Source organism: Lytechinus variegatus, chromosome 5 (genome assembly GCF_018143015.1).
Source record: "Lytechinus variegatus isolate NC3 chromosome 5, Lvar_3.0, whole genome shotgun sequence".
Classification (NCBI taxonomy): Eukaryota; Metazoa; Echinodermata; class Echinoidea; order Temnopleuroida; family Toxopneustidae; genus Lytechinus; species Lytechinus variegatus.
In genome coordinates, this window is record NC_054744.1 from 1,929,854 (window position 1) to 1,954,644 (window position 24,791).

Here is a 24,791-nt window from a genome sequence, read left to right on the forward strand (position 1 = left end):
AATTTGAAATCAGAATGAATTTCATGTATACGTTCAATAATTTGTCAGGGATGTTTCCAAGCTTGGGCGGGAGTGACCTTTTAGGTTTTTGGTATGCCTTATTAACCTCATACATGAATGATATATTTTGCATTGAGATGATATATATACACCATCCATGTACAGTCAACAGCTATCTTATTCAAAGTCTGCCTTTAAGCAATGGTAAAGGCTTAGTATTGTAAAGTATACTGTACTTGAGTGTCATTCGAAAATTGCAATATTACACAAGAATAGTAGTCACTGAATTCATTTTATCTATTAGATTTTAAATATGTTTTTTTCTGGCTGTTTGGATTTAAATTTGAATCTAATGCCCTTTTTTGCTACTGTTTTATTATTATTTGATTGGTTTGAGAACTTTCTTTTTATATTCAGTCCTTGGATATTAGAAATATACTTGCAAAGACCAGTTCCTGAAATTCTCAGTACATTCAATGCTTGTAAAGGGTTTTTGTTAAACAAGACAAAATACACAGGTATTGTATTTTGATTGGCACCCAATCGATTGAAATATTTATGTAAAATCAGTAGATGTATCAAATAAAACATATTTTTAGATTATATCCTCACAACAACCATTTTGGGGCACTGGAATAGATATGACCAATGTGACCAATGTCCATATTACTTTAATAGTATTTATCTATTTTATTCTAAACTATGAAGAAATCGAGAAATTCTTTTTTGAAAAGATTGACTTGGAATGGAAATATACAAATTTGCAAGGAAATGGTATACAAATTTGGGCAATTTTTAAAATGACCGATTTGTTGATTTATTTTGACTGGCAGTACATCCGCCTTGCAGATGACACCAGTCCTGATCTTATCTTGCATCTATTGAAACGTCATTGGAATCTTGGTCTACCAAACCTGTTAATCTCAATGCGAGGAGGTCTACAAGACTTTGCCATGCAACCCAAGCTCAAAAGGGTTCTTTGTAAGGGTCTAAGCAAGGCTGCTAGGACTACAGGGGCTTGGATTATGACTGGTGGTACCAACACAGGTAAATACATACTATTTCTTCCTTACACTGTTTAAATATCCCAGAAGATTGTACTGAAAAAAAAAATACTGAAAAAATAACAGAATCATTCTGTATATTGTTATTACAGGAAATTTTCATCATTTTAACAGAATAGGTCTATTTAAAAAAAGAGGGGAAAGTAATATGCTTTCACACTACAGAAATTTCACTGAAACCCAGGAAATTGGTGGGGCTAAGCCCCCCCCCCTTAGCCCCACCAATTTTCCAGGGTTAAGCTTAGCTCACTTCAGTTTCACACTATGTTTTTATTCAAGCATGAGGAAAGAGCAAAGTAAAGATAAGAAACATAAATGTACAATACACAGTTCTGAAATTTTGCAATATAAATTCTAACACAGATAGACCATGGTCTATGAAGGTAACCAGAGTACGGGGCCATAGAAGTATATTAGATACAGAGAGAAATAAAAAATAAACAAAACAAAGAACAAACAGCAAGTAATTGATACCAGGGTGTGGAGCAAACAACAAAAGTAGATTTGCTAAAGGATTTTTCTGAGGGTGGAGAGTATAAGTACAAGCAAGGCAAGAATCTTTTAAGCCTAATATGGAGTTCATCTGGGTAGTGTTGGATGTATAGATAAATGAAAGAATTAAATTCTGTAAAACCAAGGTTAATTCTTACTATACTATCATTCTAAATCTAGGTCTCATACATTCACATAAACTGAACCTTTGGGAAATCATGAAATCTAAGCTGAAAAAATGATCATAATGGAGATTGCCAACACAGATAAGCACATGCGGGACAGTGTGTTATTATAAATTGGAAAAAGACTCTACAAATTAGAAGAATATTATCCTTATTTTGCTTATTTCTCAGCAGTCAGACAATTTCTTCCAGATTCTTCTTTTTAATTCACACATACAGACACTTTGTTGGTTATTCGATTGGATTTGTATAAACTTCAATAAACTTATCTTCAATCGAGGGATAAAAAGGGGTTAATATTTATCAAGGAGTTAATAAAACAATGGCTAGTCTGCCCAACATGCAACACACTAATCCTACAGATAATATTAATAAAATCATATTTGATGCCAGCTAAAAATTACTCTTTAGAAACGCACTCTCTAAAATCAGGAGACAAATATTTGTAGTAACCCAAATCTTACACTGTCAAGCTAGCCGAGTGCCTATATTTGTGTAGATATGACAATAATCATATTACAAAATAGTTAACCTTGATAGAATATGGTGCTCTCTCTTTCTCTTTGAAAAGTATTTCAAACAGTTTCTTCTTAAGTCTTATTTATTTTTTGTGCCTCCGGCCTCTGTAGATGGTTGCTAGAGGCATTATGTTTTTTTGGTTGTCTGTCAGTCCATCTTGTTTTCTTTCTCATGATAACTTAAGAACTGTTTTGATGTATCAAATTTCAACTCGGTCAAATGATATGAATAGTTTTTTTTTTAGGGGGGTTGTAAAGGTTAAAGGTCACAGAATCTTAAAATTGCTATATCTTGTTATTGTTTTTGAAGATCTTTTTAAGGGATCAACTTCAATCTTGTTTCTTGTATCAATCTCGACAATTAGCTAATCATTTGGGGGTCAAAGGTCTCAGAGGTCGTTTCATATAGGAATGTAATAAAAGCATCTCATACATAAAGAACATTTACAGGTTTAACTTCAATCCCAGGTTAACTTCAAACTGGGTTTACAGTGTATGTATCCATATGGGAGTGACAGTGATCTGATTAAATTTGGGGGTCATTGAAGTTATAATTCAATGGTTTCAATGATCATTATATACATGAAACTCACTAATAACCTCAAAACATATGAGCAAACTTTGCTGATGTATGCATATGTGAATGAGGATAATCTGATTTATATGAATTCACAAAGTCAAATGTCACAGAGGTCATATTATTTGAAAATTTTAGAAAATAGGTGTGGATTTTATTTTTTGTCTGTTTTTAGAGACAGGCATGAGTTTTGACTGTAGTAAAGAATCCATCTAACTCTGTGTGACTCTGATTTATATGAGTCACTAAATTATCATCAACTCCTTTTTTTCTCATGTTTTCTTTTCTTCAGTTTTCTCCTTACTAATTCTGAATTAGTATTCAGGAGCAAACTATCAACAATGCCATTATTAGATTAGTTGATTAAATCTGTGGTGCAAACACCAAGCCAATGAAAACAAGCCCCTCTTGTCAATAAATTCATCCATTAAAATGAATTCTGAGGAAGTAAGGTCATGTCCCATGTGGGTAGAATAAGCTGTCTAATAAAGGATGGAGACAAACTCCATGTTCAGACTATTTGTGGACGGAACAGAAATCCTTAAGAGAATATTTTCATTTCATTTTATGCCATATTAAAAAGCATAGAAATGAAACTATTACAAATTAATGTATAACATTGAAGCAAATGGGTGATTTGATGTAGATTCCCCTTTAATCTGGTAGTCTAATGGAGAGGAGAGAGAGAGCGAGAGAGAGAAATGGGGGGGGGGGTGTATATCGGTAATAAGAGAAGAACATGTAAGTGATGTAATATGGATAGACTAATAGAAGTGATAGACCCACCCCCCCAAAAAAAAAAGAAAAGATAGAGACCAATATTTACCAATAGGACTTGTGGTTGTTGTAGTTGTATGCCATAGAACTGTTGGACATGTATATGTTTAGTTGTCATTGGAAAATGTTCCAGCCAGGAGAGGATTTTTTTCATTAATCAGGAGCTATTTTTTTTTCTTTACCTTGGTGGAATTGCAGTACTTGGGGGCCATTTTTTTTTATACGCCCGTCCTCGACCTGACGTATTATGGTATTACGCTTGATGTCAGTCCGTCTGTCTGTCCCTTCCATCTGTTAACTTTTCCTAGTAAATGCCATAACTTCAGTTTGACTTAACCTAGGCTCATATAATTTGGTGTGTATGATACTAGCATGTATCCCAGGAAGCCTATTGATTTTGAGGTCAAAAAGTCAAAGGTCAAGATCTCACAGTGACATGTTTTCATCTTACCCTTCTGAAATCCTTAACATGATAACTTTAGTTGAACTTAGTAATCAGGAGCTATTTTTTTCTTTACCTTGGTGGAATTGCAGTACTTGGGGCCATTTCTTTTTTATACGCCCGTCCTCGACCTGACGTATTATGGTATTACGCTTGATGTCAGTCCGTCTGTCTGTCCCTTCCATCTGTTAACTTTTCCTAGTAAATGCCATAACTTCAGTTTGACTTAACCTGGCTCATATAATTTGGTGTGTATGATACTAGCATAGATCCCAGCAATTCTATCGATTTTGAGGTCAGAGAGTCAAAGGTGAAGTCGCCACCTTCCACTTTTCTTGCTTGACCAATAAGTCCATTTTCCGCTTTACAGGCAGGCGTATTATGTGCTCTCCTTTATAGCGACACTCTTGTTATGTCAAGGGCTAACTTTTGTGCAATTAACAGTTATTGGGTACATGTGTATGAAAATTATTATCTGCGGTATGAAGAAATACTAGAATATTGATTGTCTAATATTGTAAACTTATTGTTTTCGGTGGCAGATAAAATTGGGGCAATGCTGTAAAATATGGTTGCCACAAATCCTTCCATTTGATGAAATTTAGGGACAATCTTGACTGTTATCAGAGCTCAATAGCCCATCAGCATCCTGTATTTCTTATCTGTCAGACCCATTGTTTGCCACTGTAGGAAAGTGCTATCTATGCTAGATGTTAAACTATTAATGAAATGTATGACATGTAATGTGAGAGTCCGTAGACTTAATGATGGAATTTCTTCCTGTTTTTTTCTCTCATGAGTAATGTAAACCACAAATTCGTCAGGGATAGATAATCAAGGATTTCATGAATTTTCTTGAATATGTTATTTGTTTCTTATGGGGAGGGGCATTTTGAGAATAAAAGGTTCTTACATTCAACAATTTATGGAATTTACATTGAATTGATCATACTTCCCTTTTTTAAACATTCTTATGTTTTTTATTACTCTCTGTATATGATTTCAGTGAGTGCAATGAATTTTCATTTTTGCTATCTTGACTCAATTGCCTTCTCCCAGTAATCTGCCACCCCCATAAAAACAAACTAAACAATATGATGTAATGTACATTTTAGAAGAAACTGATGAAAGAATTTATGTTAGATAATAAACTAATGAATTAGAAAATAGTGTGAATATGAATCTCGCCATAAACTTATAGTGACAGAAACATTGACAGGATTTGTGATAAGCTTTCATCCGCTGTGGAACAGCCAGGGAATTGTCAATTGTGCAGCCATTTGCAGCCCCTTCATTTATATTCAGTGGTTGATGCTAGTGAGCTAAATTTAGCCATTTTCTGAATACCTCGTGTCTTGGATGTCAGAATAGCTACTCCCAACACACCAAAGGCAATCTTATAGTCTATTATTAGCTCTGTTCACATTGCTCCATCATCAGGGTCATTACTTTATTCACATGACCAACCGTCACTCCAAGTTTACTTGACATTATCCTCAAGAGATGAAGTCTTTTAGAACTTGGAGTTAATGTAGAGTTCTTGAGAATAACAATGTTCTTTTTGTGAAAGTTGTACTATGGGGACAGAATTGTATGTAATTTAGTCCCATGATATGGGGAAATGAAAACTACCTACAATAGGTTTTTCTGTTATCGAATCTCTTCCAGGATAGTTTATCCTAGAGGATAAACACTGTGTGAACAGACACGGGAACAAGCCATTGGGTTGAGATTGTTAGGGTTACAATTCTCCAGAATTCAAACTCTGATGGTCTTGTGTGAACGTAGCTATTGGTTTGTCATGCAATGAGTCTAATTCAAGGTACAATAACAACCTTTAGGCTATGTCTTTATTAATAATGCAGGTTTTGACTATGGTTGTCTTGTCAATGTCTAATACCCAATGCTATAGTATCCTTTCCTTCCTTTCACACTCTCTCAGGGTGTGTATTGGCATAAAGTAACATGGCATGTTTGTTTTTGAGAAAGTACTTCTAGAGTATCATATTTTAGTCAATGTTGTGGTCAAAACTTGGGATAAATTATCAAAGTTTGGTAGGCATAAGACATTCATATAGGAAAATGTATCTATTGCAAAATTCTAACAAGTTTTCTATCAATTTACTTTCAAGTTCAATTTATTTTATCAACAATATAAAAAAAATACAATATACAATATGTACAAGAATGAAAATTACATCAGAGAAATATTATAAATATTCTTTTGTACATTGATGATATACTATATAAACTATATCATAGATTTTATCATTTAAATTTAAATCCTTTAATCATATTTTCTGTAAAGCAATTGTGAATTTGAATGCATGTGTTTCCTTGTGAGGTTATCTTGTGAAGTAGTAGTACACAAGATGATAAGGTGTCAGGATTGATTGCTTTGTGACTTTGAACAGTATCCATTCCCGGAAGCCACTTTCACCCAGAAGCATTATAGAGAGTTGTATGCAGTATAGTTATATAATGGTGTTTGGGGTGACTGTGACGAACTTGTGCAGTACCTGGCACTGGGAGTGTTACCATAGCAACAAAATTTGATTTAGCACTCCCATAGTGTGTGACTATGAATGCTAACAAAGTGATCTAATCTGTGGGTAGTTTCACAAAGATTTAAAGGGCAAGTCCTCCCCAACAAAAAGTTAATTTGAATAAAGAGAGAAAAAATCAACAAGCTCAACACTGAAAATTTCATCAAAATCGGATGCAAAATAAGAAAGTTAAGACATTTTGGAATTTCACTTAATTTCACAAAACAGTTCAATGCACATCCTGGTCAGTATGCAGATGAGGAGACTGATGATGTCATCCACTCACTATTTCTTTTGTTATATGAAATGTTAAATCTGAAATATTTTGTCATTGTCAAGTGAAACAACAATGATTTTGATGAAATTTTCAGCGTCATGCTAGTTTGATTTTTCTCTACTTATCCAAATCAACATTTTTCTTGGATGGACTTTAGCCTACCTTTAAAGGGGAATAAAATATTTGGAACAAGTAGGCTTGTGTGGAAAAAGAAAAATCAAAGAATAAGAACAAAGAAAGTTTTAGAAAAATCTGACAAATAATGAGCATTTGAATATTGCAATCACTAATGCTATGGAGATCCTCCCATTGGCAATGCGACAAGGATGTGTGATGTCACATGTGAACATCTTTCCCTTTGATGGACTATAAAAACCTATTTAAAAACCTCAAAATGTTCTTTTTGCTTTTTCTTATGGTGATACAAACTCTTTATCCATGATGTATTCTTTAAAATCTGTATTACATTCCCGCCTTAGAGAGAACACATGATGTACTGATAGATGTGATAAACAAAGCAATTTAAGTGAAATATATTCTAAAGTAATGGGGAAAGTTGTTCACAAGTGACGTCATGCATCTTCATTGCATTGCCAATTTGAGGATCTCCATAGCATTAGTGATCGAAATATTCAAATGCTCATAATTTTCTCATTATTGGTCCAATTTTTCTCAAACTTTTGTTGATCTGTTTCCTTGATTTTTCTGTTTTCACACAAGCTATCTTGTTCCAAAGGTTTCATTCTCCTTTAAGTTTGAAATAAGGTGTCCTACTAAGAGGCAATGCACACATGTTATTCAACTTGTAATTCTCATAGAGCATTATGCACTAGCATGAGTCCATTTGAGATTGATCTGAATAATGTGGTGATGCATTGTATACCGCACAAACCTATGAATGTATAATTGATTTTAAAGTCAAACTTAAATCACACATGAAGCTTTTGTTAAAGGGTCAACCAGTGGCGTATGAAGGAGGGGGGTTACAGGGGTTTAAACCTCCCTTAATTTTTTTTTTGATACCTCACCCCCCCTTAAATTTTTTTGGAGACCATTTTTTTGACGTACGAAAGGACGTAAATTGGTTTTAGTTGTCAACATTTCATTCAGCTTGAACCCCCTTTAAAAAATCCTACGTATGCCACTGGGGTCAATTATGTGAATTATACTCAAGCATCAGGTAAAAATCCATTCTTCCAAAAATGTATTGGCCATTCAATTATCTTCAGGCATATGAACATTTTGGAATTTGATTTGTACTTAACAGTGCAATTTGTTTACCCAGTATTTAGTTGTGATATTTGAGAAAGAATTAAAAGGACATACTTTCACTTCAATCTGAAATGAAATCTTATTAAGAAATCAATGTGTCATTCTCAATTTCCTTCATCTATAGGCCATGATTTTGCAGTGTAATGATATCTTTGATGGCCAAAGGCTCATCACAATAAACTGCATCATCATATTTAAAAAAAATAACAAGTAATTCTGGCCGTAGCCAGGAAGCAGTTCTAAGATGTTTATAGCTTGATAATTTGTGGCCTTCTATGGACACATGTCGTGAAGCATATCAAGAAGGACATCATAGTGCTAATAAGCTTCCAATACTGAAGGAGGAAAGGAGAAAAGTATTCTTGTGAGAGTCATCATTGTTAGTTCATCATTGCTATTGACCAAAAGCTGCACTTGCAAATAATTCAATTCAGATTTATTTGAATCTACATTTTAGGTAATCAGTTACATCAACAAATACACATGGATAAATTGTAGAAACAGCCATTGTAATCATTATTTTGAAAAAAATATAATATATATTCCATGAAAAATCATGTGACACATCCCTCCATTTGTGACACATTCCTCCATTTCAAGTCATAAAGACTGCGCCCCATTGACATCACTTTTTAACAAACACACTCGATTACATTTACTTGATCCACAATAACTGTGATCAATATTTTGTTTAAAAGCATCCCTACCAAACCGACAAATTTGATCCCTCAAATGCGTGACTTGTATGAAGACAACAGATAAAATGCATTCTACCACTCTTAATATATTTCTGTGTATTGTTCATGATTGGCATGGGGAATGTTATGCATTCTTGAATTACAGCTCTTTGATGGTACTCCCGGCTAAATTTGCATCAGCTGTGAATTTTGATATAGTATATGGTGAAGATTTTATTCAATTTTTGCAATGAGGTTCATTCATTTATATTCATAGTTTATACTGACACTTCGGTTTACCCCTCTCTCTCCCTGACCACTCTTTCTTTTCCCCTATCTCTCCTCCATCTTTCTTCCTCTCTCCCCTTCTCCCCCTCCATCTTTCTCTCCCCATATCCCTCTCCTTTCTTTCTCCCCTTTTCACTCCTCTTTCTTTCTCTCCCTCTATCTTTCTCTCTTTACCTCCTTCCTCTCTCTCTCCCCTTCTCTTTCCCCTAACCTCCCCCCCCCCCGAATCTCTCTGTCTATCTCCCTCTTATTTACCTCTTCTTTTCTGTACAGGAGTTACTATGTTGATGGGTAATGCTCTCAACAACCACTCAGTCAAGATGCGTGGTCGGGTAGTAACCATTGGTATCGCACCCTGGGGGGTACTCAACAGTAGAGAAAGCCTCATTGGTCAAGATGTAAGTTACTCAAATTTCAAATAAAACTCATTCTGTTTTAAAGGGGAAGTTCACCCTGACAAAAGAATTTGGTTTGTAAAAATACCATGAAAAATAAAATGTTGGTGAAGGTTTGAGGAAAATCCATCAAAGATTAAGAAAGTTATTAGAATTTTAGGGTTTTGATTTGTGACGTCATATACGAGCAGCTGTCCTATATGTTATGTAATATAAAATCATAAATTTTTATATTTTTTGATGGCTCATGTTGACTTAACTTTTTCTTCTTACATGAGAGGGAGTGAAATAATTTGTTGAAGTGCTGAATGTACAATCAAACTCATTCTCATTTTTGGGGAGAAAATGACATTTTAATGATTTTTAAAATTCATGATACACATGATCGCATATGACGTCACAAATTAAAAAAAATTGAAATTCTAATTACTTTGTAAATATTTGATGGATTTTCCTGAAATCTTCACCAACATTTTAAATTATTTTTCTTTCTATTTTTACACTAAACTTTTTGTCAGGGTGAACTTCACCTTTAATTAAATGTTACAGAACATAAGTATTTAAAATATAGGGTTGCTGCTCAAATTGAAAATAAAACTGCTCCATTTTCAACTACATGTTATAGGGAATATGTATTGAAAATGTAGGCTTTTTTGTCTCTGTAAGTTTTTCATATTATAAGCACAACCATGTGTTATACATGTACATTCTTGTGCAACAGTTAGTATTCTACATCTATATTGTACCAGAAGTAATAATCTTTTTCATATACTTTTATTTTCCATGATAATGGTGTTTTGATATTTTTTGTGGGGTTTGATCTCTTTGAAATCAATTCAGAGTAGTGAGGATAGATTCGTCAAATGATAATAGGGCTGGCAAGCCTGAGTGAGAGTTTTGAACATTCTGGGGGAATAGAGCAACCAGGGGGGATGCAATCTAGGCCCCATTTCATTAACAGTTGGTATGATAGCAAGTCCCACAGGAATGTCGACTACCATGACAACTGTGAAAATTCTGCTTTTTGATTGACTCTTCCAACGAAAGTTGATATTCCAGCAAGTTTCTATCTTCGCAACTTTTTATGAAATGGGGCCTGGAGAGCCCTGGATGCCTACTTCAGTTTGATTTCAACGAATACACAGAAGCAGCTTTTATTTAAGATGGTAAAAAGGCTTCATCATTACAAATGCTATGAAGTCCATTTGAAGTAAAAATCTGCAACTGCTGTATTCCAATCAGTATGAAATATATGAGGGATACCAGCCCTTGTGATAGCCCAAATAGCCCCTTAAAATTCCCGTAATTGAAAATCTTTTCTCTGGTCATCCCAAGATCTGCCACAAACAATATTTAAGAAAGTTTAGAAAATTAGTTTTATACTACAGCAAAATAAAGACAAATGCGATTTACAGCATAATTTCTTGTCGCACGAAAATTACCCCTCGAAATGAAAGAAAACTTTACAAATAATTCTTTTTGTCATTCCAATTCAATTAAATTCAAATCAATTTTTTTCATTAAATACACTGTACAAGAAGGAAAACAATGTTTTGAGACTTTCAGCATGAGCTTACAATGGACAAACATAAAAACAGATACAATTGAATAGAATATTTGATACATTGATAAACATCAAGTATATTAGAATTGTTCAGTTACATGGAGATGAAAAAGAAAATTAAACCTTTAAAATGCATTGAGGTATAAAGTCCACTGTGGCCCATTATGCATGCTCATTCCCAAGGGCCACTTACACTCCTGCTACATCCCATGCACCTGAAAGCCAGCACCCAATCACAATCTGTCAAGCTGTGAGCTTCAACTATCCTAAGCTTCATAAAATCAGTGAAAGTAAAGTGATTAAGAGAAAGGAAAAATGAAACCAGCATGCATAATGATAGAATAGGTACCACATGTTATTCATTCATTCATTTATTCATTCATTCATTCACTCACTCACTCACTCACACTCACTCACTCACTCACTCACTCACTCACACTCACTCACTCACTCACTCACTCACTCACTCACTCACTCACTCACTCACTCACTCATTCATTCATTCATTTGTTTATTTACTTATTTATTTACTTGTTTGTTCATTTGTTTATTTCATTCATTTATTTATTCATTTGTTTGTTTATTTATTTGTTTATCATTTATCTATTTATTTTAATTCATTTTCAGGCAAGATAATAATAAACGTGACAATAGAAACATTATAAGAGAAGTATAAAGCCAATATAAGAAATAGATTCTGCATGTATACTATGTACAACGGCAACAAGGAATTGTATAACAGGTTCCATATTGAAGGAGGAAAAGAGCACGCAGGGCAGACATGCTGTTACCATGGACGTATTACAAATACAATAGGTCCATGCTGTTACAGAGCAGGAGATAGAGAGAGAGAGCAGAGGGAAAGATGGGGGAGGGGGTTATAGAGGAGAGAGGGTTAATAAGAAATGACAGGAAAGAGGAAAAAGAGAGGCAGAGAGAGGTGAAAGACACAAAAGGAAAGGTCTAATGAGTACATGTAGGTATTTATTGCATAAGTTACAGCTGTATTTTGACATAGATTTGGAAACTTCAGTTGAGGAGAAAGTAATATGGTCAAAGGGATGTGATGAGGATCCTAATTAGAGAAGGGGCACATAGGGAATAAAAGAGGGAGTGAGAGAAAAAAGAAGAGGGATAACAGAAGCGGTGAAATAGGAAAGTTACCCTATTTGATGAGCATTGCCCGTCTAGTTTCCAACTGGCCATGTGTGGCACCAATATACAAAGCCAAAGGTCATGATGAATAATAATAAAATAACTAATATTAGTAATTGCTTTTATATAACGCCTATTCATGTGAAATCGCTTAAAACATCAAAATACTAAACATATATATTATTATCCCAGTCATTGGATCCTGACTTGCCCACACTCAATGCATGACCTTTCTCTACTCCCTGGGAAACATTCCAACAATTGTTTTCAAACTCCATTGCTAGGCATACTGCATCCTAGCAGGTACCATTTAGCACCTGGGTGGAGAGTGGCAAAGTGTTGATTAGCGCCTTGCCACAAGATGCTATAGGGCTATAGGCCATGGCACTGGGACTCAAACACACGACCCTCTGGTTACAAGGCGAGAGTCAGAACCGCTTCGCTATGGTGATTCCATAAACCATGGATCCTACTAATACTAGAGCTGGAGCCAGCTAGAAGTCTGTGGATGGGGGGGACAACCTTGCTAGAAAGGTAACTCAATTTTCATTAACCTGGATGTAAAGGAGTGTGATGTCACATAATGAATACTTAGTCATCTGACATGGAAGATTTGACCAGGAGAACACCCCTTAAGTTGGACAAAAATTGAGCTAGATCAGTTGGAAATTTAATCCTGTGAAACTAGCAAGTGAAGCCAGATCAGTATTCTAAAGTTTTAAATCCGTTTTGTCTCGGTTGATCAGGGGTGAACGCATTTTCCTCACACTTGTTCGTTGCAATTGCCCTTTAAAGATGTGTCATAGTCAAGATATCATGGATTGGCAATGCCAGATGTTTTTAGTGATGAAACTTTGTTACCTTTCGAGCTAGGTTGACAACCCCCTGTAACTCTGGAATATGCCTGTAATGATATAAGTTGATTGAACTATTTTTTTCTCACAATGATTTATCTGTTTTCATGGAAACAAATGGAAACAACACAAAAAAGGAAAAAAAAAATTGCAATTCTGCGTGTCAGCTGTTGATGTATTAATGTTGTTAATTACCGGTACTTAATAGTATGTTTGCCATTTGAAAGAAAAAAATTCTTTATTTATTGCTGTGCTTCCATATTTAATGGTATTTGCCTTAAAGGGATCCCCAGGGCTGAAAATATTCATATCTAAATAAATAGAGTAAAATTCACAGAGCAAAAGGCTGAAAATTTCATCAAGATCTGATAACAAATAAGCAAAGAGATTAAATTGTAAAATTTAGCAATATATTGTGAAAACAGTTATATGCACATCATCATGAATATTCATTAGGTAGGCTGATATGCCATATCACCACTTTTTTTTTTTGCACAAATTAGTTTTCAGTGTAATTTTTTTAGTTCTTCAAGGGAAAGAATTGAATAAAGCTAATTTCATATAATGAAATACAAAAGAACAAGTGGGGATATGACATCATCAGTTTGCCCATAGAATATTTGTGAAGACATGCCTGGAACTGTTTCACCGGAATAATGCAAATCTTTGAAATGCCAAAACTTTGTTATTTCTTGTTCGAATTTGATCAAATTTTTAGTGTTTTCTGATTTTCTTTATCTGTTCAAATCATAATATATTCAGCTTTGATTACCCCCCTTTAAATGTATATATTATGTTTTAGGTTCAAATGCTCAGTTTCAATTGAGAATACAGAAAAGGATGTCCTTCTTGTACTGGATACTTGAAACCTTATTTAGTTCCAGAAAAAAATTCTTAGGTATAAAACCAAAGAAATGAACCTGTTGTTTGATTACTTATCATTATGAACACTTACTCTTAATGCATCCTGAGCAGTCTACTTGCCTGATAGGGCAAGTGATGAAAAAATTTGCTTGCCCAATTTTTTTCATAATTCATTTGCTCTTAAATATTTCTTTATGATGGTACTACCCTTGATTTTAAAGGACAAGACAAATAACTACAAATGAGAATCATGTAGTAAGGAAGACACATAAAATTATAAGTTTATTTTCAGCAAAGTATATGACATTAGTTCTTATTGCCATCAATAGGTGGTTTCAGACTGCCTCGAAGTTCGCCAGTTCCAGGTATTCTCTGATCGGGAAATTTACCCCGATCAGAAAATACCAGGTATTTTGGTAATGTGAAAGCAAACTACGCGTAATCTCCTTGAAAGAAAATACCCACTAAATAGTAGGTACTTGGCGAAATTACGAGAACTTTCGTGGGGATTTTTCCAAGGTCGCAGGTATTTTGGCAATGTGAAAGCAAATTACGGGAACTTTTATCCCAGCGTGTCGTTGGGCGCGGCGGCGTGGGTGGCTGCTGGGCTAGTGATTTTGAATCTCCCGCCTTGCCTGCTTATCAGACCACACTGCGCATGCTCGTAACTTCGGGAACTTATCCCGAAGGATGTGTTTCGGGGCGGTGTGAATGCAGGAATAATTAACAGGTATTTTTTAGCCTTAAAAAGTTCTCGTAATTTAACGGGGATTCTTGTGATCGAGGCGGTTTTAAACCACCTATAGACATGGATCTGCTCATTTTTACTCAGTTTCGCTAGTAGCTTCACTATATCTACCTTGGAGCTATAAAATTAAGTCACTGCTGAACGTGACGACATAAATTGCTGATTCTAGCCTGACGACTCATTGTTTACTCTGTTGGGAACGATCACAAATCTTGAGGCCGAGTCACAAAGTTTGCAGCAAGCTCGAGAATCAGCTGCCTCGCTCATGTAGCGCTGATGTACGGAGCATGCTGTGTGTTGCTGCCCTCTATGTTTGTTGGTCATCGGCAAATCGCACAATATATGTAACACGAGTTACCTGGCGATGAATTACCGGTATAAAGTGGCGCTGGTTTTACATGTTTCCAATACTGGTTTGACATTGAGAGATAATTGGCCTTTAATTGTGATTTATCCAAAAGCTATTGAAATTTACTGACTTTTTATTTTTTATTTTCAAAGCAACCACTTGCCCGATCAGGCAATTGACTTTGAATAATGCTTGCCCACACATCATTTTCACTTGCCCTGGGCAAGCGGGTTTGTTGGTCCCTGTTATTATTATTATTATAATTAATTTCATTCATATTATCATCATCATCATCATTATTATTTTTATCATTATTCTGATATGTTCCTCAAAAGTTAGTGTCTCCTGTCTCCTACGTCATTCACATTGCAATGACCTGATAAGCACAGCCTTAGACAGTCAGTCCTGCACCATCATCAGTCGTCTCTATAATCAACAGAGACTCACACAGCTCTTTTAATCATCCCTGCTTTCCATAGATTGCCGGATTCAAAATTGGGTATATTGACCTGTATGCAAAGAGAAGAGTCTTGTGCTTGAGTCATGGCAGTGCCCAATAACAACACTTTCATCACATGACAGCTGTGTGCGTTAAAGCCTCATAATGAAGTAGACTATGACACATGGACCATCTTTATGATATTCTATTATGCTTTTCACACTGCATTTGCTTAACCCCATACTATCCTTAACCCCAGACTATCCTTAACCCCATACTAGCATATTTTTGGTTTCTCATTGTCTTTGTTAACCCCATACTATTTGCTTAGCCTGTTAATGCCTTAACCCCGGATTATAACTCATGAATATTGATTATTTTCTCACACAGATCGCGATTAACGGGCAATTTCGACTTCTGTGATTGGTTAATGATTAGCCCTCTTTTTCTTTGTTCCTTCGTTTCACACTGCACCTTCGTTCCACCCGCCCCCTTAGCCCCACCAATTTCCTGGGGTTAAGGAAAATATGTGCAGTGTGAAAAAGCATATGATTAGCCTTGATACAGTAGATTACATTTCCACAGAACACATGCCAATTCAGAGGCCCTTCACTCAAGACTGGTGCAATAGTCAGTTTATATTAATCCAGCGCTTTTATCTGGCATTGTTCTTCATTTGAATTGTGTTTTTGTTTTGTAATGAATCAATGAATGGATTAAAGTGAAGAATGACAGGTAGCCAATGAAGGGTGCCAAACCGAGATTGAAAGAAAGATCTCTAGTTGACAAAAAACATTTGAACTTCATCCAAATTACAGACATGAATTATATTATAGGGCTGTAGGTGTAATCAAAGAGCGTTTGATAGATGCTTTGGGGGTCAAAAGGTGATTAAAATGAAATTTAACTTGGCCTTATTTAGGGACAGTGATCTTCAGTTTCTTGCGAAATCAAACAGAAACACCTGTTTTGGATCTTAACTTTTGGGGATTATTCATTGAATTTGTATTTACAGAACAGAATTTATGTTTCTGCTATTTGGATTTTTTATGACGAAACAGAATTTCATTTTAGTTTGAAACAGAATTACAGGATTTCAGAAACAGAAAAGGTTGTTATTTGACGGAAAATCACTGTAACTACCTATAAGGGGCAATTAAGTTGTTCCTTACTATCAGGGGCATCTAATTTGTCCCTTGAAGGGGCAACTAATTTTTCTCTTACTATAAGGGGCAACTTATTTGTCCCTTGAAGGGGCAACTTCTTTTGGAAAAGTCAGAAGTTGTTCTTACAGATTGTTGAGTTCTCCTAGCAAATTGTATCGTCCTATGTAATGAGTTTTTTCTATAGGACTGAGTTTGAATATTTCACCACCTGAAATAATCAAGGTACACATGGATAAATCATTGTTCCTTTTCTGTCATAAAGAAGGAAAAACTTTCCTTTTGTCATTTAATTTTTGAAAATGCAGAAACAAAATCACGTTTCAGCTCTGATTTTGTTTTTGCACAGTTAACACCAAAATTGATGTTTTGAAAACGTTTTCTTTCATGAATATTAAGGAGTACCCTCAACTTTCAAAAAAATTTTACTACAAATTAGTGGCTGCAGCATGTGTGTGCAATTCTGTATGTATTATATACGCCAAGCGCCCAGCGCTGCCACGGGGAATACATGCCCACACATCGTTCCCATCATTATATTTCTTCATGATTGTTTCTTTGAAGTCAATCTAATAAGTGAAATATGGTGCTTGGATATTTTCTTGACATAGATTGTGCTCTTTGATATTTCCCTTTGTGTTTCAAATATGAAATGATAAAGGAAAATTCTGTTTTTCCTTCTTCAAGACAGAAATAGCAAAAAAGGCTTATCCATGTGTATCTTGATTTTACACTTCTGAGAGAGGAGGCAGGAAAGAAAAATCTAGTTTTCTCTAATAATCAATGCAGAGATGCCAATCATTACGTATTGCAATCATTGCAATAAGGTGTTTTTCATGAAATACAGTTTTCCAAACAAAACATCCCTACCTATCTCTATTTCATAATACTAACACACTTCAGTATAGGTAAGTGTATGAATTCAAGTAACTTTCAATTAACAATATTATTATTCCAATCATAGCAATACAAACCAATGTCTTTTATCATTTTATTAAAACCATGGTGAAATATACATGTGGTTCAACATTTTTTCCAACTGCAAGAGCAGTGCACATTTTATCATAGAATAATGTTTTGGGGGAGAAAATACAGTTTGAGGGATCAAAGAATACAATTTTCATTCCTAGAGATTGGTAGGTCTGTCAATGGCTGGAAAAGGAATTATCCGCCCCTGGTACGATTTATAATTTTTGATACTTTAACCCCTTACCCAATGGAACCAGGCAATTCTTGTACAAAGCATATGAATTACAGAATTCAGAAGTCAACAGGGTAATATACATCTCATTATTGACTCATAACTTCACTTAAGGACAGGCTTAAAAAAAAACTTCAATAAATGTCAAATGTGATGTTATTAATGGCTAAGGAGTCAGACATAGGTTGAATAGTACACATGGGCCCTAAGCTTGTTAGCATTTTCATTCAAATTAATTTTGTACTTTCTGTGACGTTTTTAGCTGACTTTGGAGCAAAATTTCAACAATATGTTTGTTAGTCGTTGATAGGTGGGAGCTCAAGAAAAGGAAATCCTCAATTAGATATAACAGTGAGAGACTATAGTGCATTCCGAAGATGATGTCATCAATCCATCAACATTGTTTAACATGACATGGAGACACCACTTGTTCTTGATACCAATCTTCCCCTTTCAAGTACAACTTTATTCCATCTGTCTTTTCTCATTAAAATAAATTTATTAATATAAGAATGATGCAACATTTGTGACTCAGAATGCCTGTGCACTTATCTTGTACTTTGCGATTGCCCTCTCTCTCAATTGACATTTTGCCCCCCCCTAGCTTGTATGTTTATTCTGTCAGTGACTTATCTTTACTACTATTTCAGGTCCATTATCATACCTTTCTTTATATCCTGTATGCCTCAGACTTCTTACAAAATTCTGTAACAAGTCTAAGAATTGCTCTTCTATCTCGTCGGCGGTCATCCGAACCGTCAGATCACCTATATGACAATGCAAAGCCATTTTAGAGAAAATTGACTCAAAGTTTACTATATTTTCCACATTTTGTTCCCCAGCCTAACCTTGCAACGTAATCATTGCTAGAAAAATACATGGTTGGAAAGACCAAAACAATTGCTTGACATTGGTATCTTTATTTTTACACAAAACTAGGAATCAGAGAAAATATCGCAAAATAGCTTAAAGTTTTGATTTTCCCTGTACAAAAAGTCATAGGGGATGCAACAACCCTGACCGCTATTTCAATGCATGCGATCTTTCACATGCAAAGTCATTGCAGTGCCAAACTGACGATTTGGCTGACCGCGCATTTGCATATTAAGTGTGCGCAGGTTGTTTGCTTTGCTACAGTACATGTTACCAATGGTATTTACATATTTTATCAACAATTTGTATGGTATCCCCATGAAAATCCCCACATATCTCAGGAACTAAAATAAATTGCTGCTGAGTAAATTAAGTATTAAGAATAGAATGGTACTTTCAATCTCAAAATTGAGTTTTCAACCAAAATTGACTGATATAACGTTTGGAATGAATGCCGGCGATCTATATTACATGATATATTGGGGAGCTGCTTGCATATTGTTGGCGGTCATCAGAACCGTCATATCACAGATACGGCAGTGAAGATGGACATAATTAATTATGGTCCCAGCCTTACAAGATATTCATTGCTAAAAAATACATGATAGGAAAGACCAAGCCAATTGCTTGGTATTGGTATCCTTATTTTAATAGAAATCCCCACATATCTTAGAAACTAATATGATGGCTGCTTTGAAATTTAATTATGTAAAGAGTACGACTTTTACTTTTATTTCTGCAAAAATCTCATAATTAAAACCATTATTGACTGATACATGTATGATGGTTCGGTGAATGCTGATGATATGATGTCACAAAACCTTAGCTATAATTTAGAAAATTTCAAAAATTCCTTTTAATTCTCTCATTCATTGATGGAGTTTCATCAAACCTTTACCAACATTTTTCTTTAATTTTTATCCTTTTATTCGAACCAACTTCTCTTTAGGGTGAATAAGGCCTTTATATTTACATTATTTGGTAGCAGTTCAATATGTCAGCATATCATTCTTAAACCCCTATTGTTTTAACTGAACGGGATTGGATTGTGAGATGTCTTGGCAAATTGGAAATTAAGTGCATAGGTCCATGATGTAAGAAAAGGTCCTAATCTGAATTTTATTTTTTCATTCATCTTCTGTAGAAATTCAATGCATATCTCATTCAAATATTAAAGGAGAATCTTTTCCACCATGAGGTGTGGCAAAGGATTAAGATTATGTATATTCATTAAATTCAAATGCACTTGCACAATAGTAATTCTTTATAGCCATTTCTTTAAAAAAAAATGACAATAATCTCATCTTTTGTTTGTTGCCAATATCGCATCATCTGCAAGATAATATTAGTCAAGAAAGTCTTACAAAATAGTTCCTCATTATGCAGAAGTAATGTTACGGTATTACTCTCAATGATTATGTAATTTTCCTCTATTTTCATGAAAAAAAAATATGAAGCGCATTCACCTGTAAGTTTCTGGTCAGAAAGACGTAGCCTACATGATATAAACTGAAATCAGTATTTGAAAGGTTGGAGGAGTGAAAACCTTTTCCAGACGTTATATCCAGCCTTGTATGAAGCTGAATACAACACTGTAAGTGTTGGATAGAAACATTGAAAGTGGTAAATGCAACATTTGGAAAAAAATGTGACTCCTCCTAAATGCTCATTGAACATTTCAATTTTAAGTGCAAAATTGACAATGAAATGAAATAATGAAGTCTCTGACCAGATCAAATGCTTAAATGTAGATCATATGAGACAAAGTGGGAATGTCTCACCTTCTTGTCATCAGACGCATTTATCATTGTCCCATGACTGTATCATGCGTATCTTACTCTAAGCCTAGATGCATTCAGACTGACTTGATCACCAGAATTACAAGAACTTGTTCTGCCTGAAAAATACCCACTAAATATTTTCTGCATTCATACCAACCCGATTCAGACCCTGTGAGAGATAAGTTCTCAAAGTTTGTCTAATTAGTAGCAGGCAAATGGCTACCCCAGGAGCCCTACATGTACATTGCCCGTGCCCAACTACTCACTGAATTGAGAAAGTTCTTGTAATTTGCTTTCACACTGTCAAAATACCTACTAGCTTGGAAAAGTTCATGTGAAAGTTCTCATAGATACAAAAAGTACCTTTATTAGTGGGTATTTTCTTTCGGGAATATTTCAAGTATTTTGCTTTCACATTAATCTGGGTAAGATCAGGGCAAATTTCCTGATCAGTTTACCTGGTATTGTCAAACTTAGAGGTGGTCTGAATACATGCGCCTCCTGTTATAATGCAGAAAGGCCTTGGCCTGAGAAAGAGTGTCTATGATTTACTCTATTGTAATTGGTTGCTAATTACAGTCTTGTTACTCAGTCTGATCTTCTTTACGTAGGCATGATTTAGGTATGTTGGAGCATGGACTTACTAGGTCTACGGTTGGAGAGATTTTAAACTTTTCTGAAAACTTGTGGTTTGCATGACTCAATATGAGTGAGCTTACTATATCTCATCCATGACGTACATTCTCATTTAGGGGAATTCAGCCTTACTGCGCATGATTCAGGAGGGGATTGCATCGTTAAAGACTATCTTTAGTTTTGGTATTAAATTCCCCCTCCTTCCCCATAAAAAGGTTTATGTCACTATTCCATTTTATTACTAGATCATATTGATGCAAGTGACTCAAAATATTTGTGGTGTGAAGGATATGAACTGAAAATGTGTTTTATTGTAAATCTGCTTTTACATAAAAAATTAATTCGACCGGGTGCCAAATCAAAGTAAAATACCTACTTTTTTGTCTTTTTTATACATCAAAAGACCTTCTCGAGATTTAAACATAAATCCTTAAGGTCAGAAAATTCCATATTTAATTTCAAATTCCAGGTAAAGATGCATTCAATTATACTGCTACGCTTTTGTAATATGGTAAAAAATATGTCTTGCACATCATTAGCTCAAGACCTTTGTGTGGGCCAAATTTCATTGCGTGTGGTACAGGATTTCTAAAAGAGAGTGAGCAAATACACATTCATACCATTGATCAGGTAATGTTTTATTGTCATCTAAAATAGCTGTTTGAACTGATATGTCTCGTAACGGGGGTCTTGCGAGCGGGGCTGGGCGGCTTCTGAACTGAATTTTTTTCATTCAGAGTATTTAGAGAACTGAAAATTAGGTCTGAAAAAGGGGTCATCAAAGCAGCACGTCCCCATACCACCATGTGAGTGCCCCCCCCCCCCCCCCCCCGGGGGCTCGAGTATAGTTCACATTGCAGACACTTTAGACAGGCTTTTAGGAGGGAACTTTTGCATGAAGGGGCTAGGGTGTGAAGTCCAATGCTCCATATTTTGTAATGATGAAATAGTCACAATTTTTTTTTCATATGCCCTTCAAACATAATTATCCTCATGAAATTTTGCTCACTCATTGGTGTTGGTGTAAAGATTAGCAGACCTATTTTTGTCTTGCGTTGGAAACTGGGTTGTCATGGCCACAGGCCTCACAGCATATTACAATTAATGTGTAAACATCTTACTTCTTCATTTTATGACAATGCTCTTGAAATTTGTTGCACACTTAGGTATTGAGCTAATGATGCGCTAGACATATTTTTTGCTTTAGATATTGTGTTGCTGTGGTAACCACACATGCATAGTAAAAAAAACAAGAGAACTCATAGTGGATCAAACTACTTCCCCAATTTTTAGACAGTGCTCATGAAAGTGGGAACAATATTCATCTTGGATATTAAGACATGTAAGATTAATTTTCTAAATGTTTTAGAAACTGCATCATCAGGCCATCAGAACACCAATCTTGATTGAATGTCTAAACATGCTGCCCTTGGTATTAAGTATCTAGCAAGGTCAAAGGTAAATTTATGGATGCTTTGATGATCTGCCCTGTTGGTCACGTTTATAATAGCTAATTTCTTTGAATTTGTTATCTCCATACCTATAAGTTTGGTGATGATACCATCATTGTTCATTTAAAATTTTAAAAAGGAAAGTCCACCATGATAATAAGTTCCTTTTAATAAAAGCAGAAAAATATGATAAAGATGTGGGTGAAGGTTTGAAGAAAATCTATCAAAGAATAAAAAGAGTTGAGAGATTTCAAAGCTTTGATTATGTGACATCACAGAGGTGCAGCTCCTCCGTATGCCATGTGCTATTAATTCCCCCAAATGCAACTGTATAAAAAGAAAAAAATGAATGTGCAGCGGATATATCAACAGACACATCACTACTTACCCTCTTCTCTATTATAGAAATTTGTATTTATCATATACCATTAGAATATTTGAATTTATATAATTAAAGAAACATATGTTAGAGGCCACCTTTGTTTAGCAGCCAGCCGTCTAAAGTGACTTCTAAAACTGATTCCCATGGAGGCAGATTGTGTGTTTAAAAACCTGCCTATAGCAAACACTTTCCTATAGTGACTACTTAAACCAATTCTGATGGAGGTAGATAGTGTGTACAAGAACCTGTCTATAGGAGCCACCTGCCTATAGTGACCACTAAAACTGATTCCCATGGAGGCAAATTGTGTATATAAGAACTTGCCTTCAGCAGGGATCACGTGTCTGTAAAGGCCACGTTTTATGTTTCCTCTCGGGTGGTGACGTGTTTCACAGGTTTTACTAGGAAAGCTGCTTGATGCAAATGGCATCACAAATTTAAACTTTTGAAATTTGTAACTATTTGTTAAAATTTTTAGTTGGATTTTATGATTTTCATCAAAGCTTCACAATATATATATTTTTTTATTTTTCTGCTTATTTTAAAAAGAACTTAATTGTCGTTGGGAACTTCCTTGTTAAGGGATCATGGGTGGCATCATGCCAATTCTCTCAACAGAATTCTTCAAAAATTCTTTTGAGCAAAAGATCCAAACACAATTAGACATGAGTTTAGTTTCTTATAGACCGAAATGTGGTATTGAGCTGTTTCCTAGTAATAATCTCTCAATCTACGACCTTTTGCTTTATATGCTGCTCCACTGTTTGTTCCATAAAAGGTCACATCAATTCAATCGTCTCAAGCCAGTGACGAATGGTCCTTGATCCGTAAAATCAATTTCAAATGCACTATTGAGACACAAAATTGCGTTCATATGTTTAATCATTTCACAGAGCCATCACCACAAATGACTTTCTCTATTTACAAGATCTGATATTGAATTGTGTAGCTAATGCTAACGATTACAGAATTTTATCGAACAATTTCTTATTCATTTTGCTGTTGTAAGGCCACTTTGGTCAGATCTTTCACAAGAAAGTTATAAAACATAATTTTTTTTCTCAGATTTTGAAAGCAGGGCTAAGAGAGCTCCAGTCTCATGTGTAACTGGGCTAAAGAAAAGCGAGGCTAAGAATTAGTCAATCACAGGAGATGAAAGTTCATTTTTAAAATGCTCGTATTTTTATCATGAGCTGTGTGATGTCCGATAAGCATTTACATGTAGTGTGGGGTTAAGTAAGGTTAGTCCAGGGTAAAGGATTGTCCGGGGTAAAGAAACTAATCTAAAAAGTATTCATTTCGGTTGGCAATGGCTTCAGAGTGGCGTTTCATAAAGCTGTTTATAGGTTATACACAGCTTTACACATATCTGTTGACCTACAGAATGAGGGGTGCATTCTAAGCTTTGCACTCAGATGTTTATTAATACAGGAAGGAATCTAAAAAAATTAGATTTCAACTGTAGGTGATGTAAAGGGGGGGGGGGGGGGGTAAGCACCCAACAGTGAGTAGGTCACCAGTCAAGCAGAAATTTGTGCATAATTTAGAAGCAGTGGCCAATAACTATCACATGAAGCACAGAAAAATGATCAATATCACTGCTCATCTGCCTACATCAGGTTAGCTCTTATGATTTTTATGAAGGATGCTGAATGCTTGATTTAGTTTGTCAATGAGCTGGCTTCGATCCTAGCTTGTATAAGGTTCGTACTTTAGTCACATTTATATGGTGGCCGTACAGCGAGTAAAAAATTGCCGTTTTCACACTTTGTCCCAGCTACATAGAGGTGGTTTGAGTAATAACAAATAAAATGGCTGTTT

General features: G+C 35.2%; 1 protein-coding gene across 2 annotated transcripts in view; it reads left to right on the top strand.

The window, feature by feature from the left end:
* LOC121415040 (transient receptor potential cation channel subfamily M member 3-like) overlaps positions 1-24,791 on the top strand; it is an 83,325-nt gene that overhangs the window by 37,919 nt on the left and 20,615 nt on the right. For both annotated transcript variants that reach the window (XM_041608112.1, XM_041608113.1), the window contains exons 4-5: positions 834-1,047; positions 9,389-9,513. In XM_041608112.1, the coding sequence (XP_041464046.1) occupies positions 834-1,047; positions 9,389-9,513 (339 nt within the window). The remainder of the gene's footprint in view (positions 1-833; positions 1,048-9,388; positions 9,514-24,791) is intronic.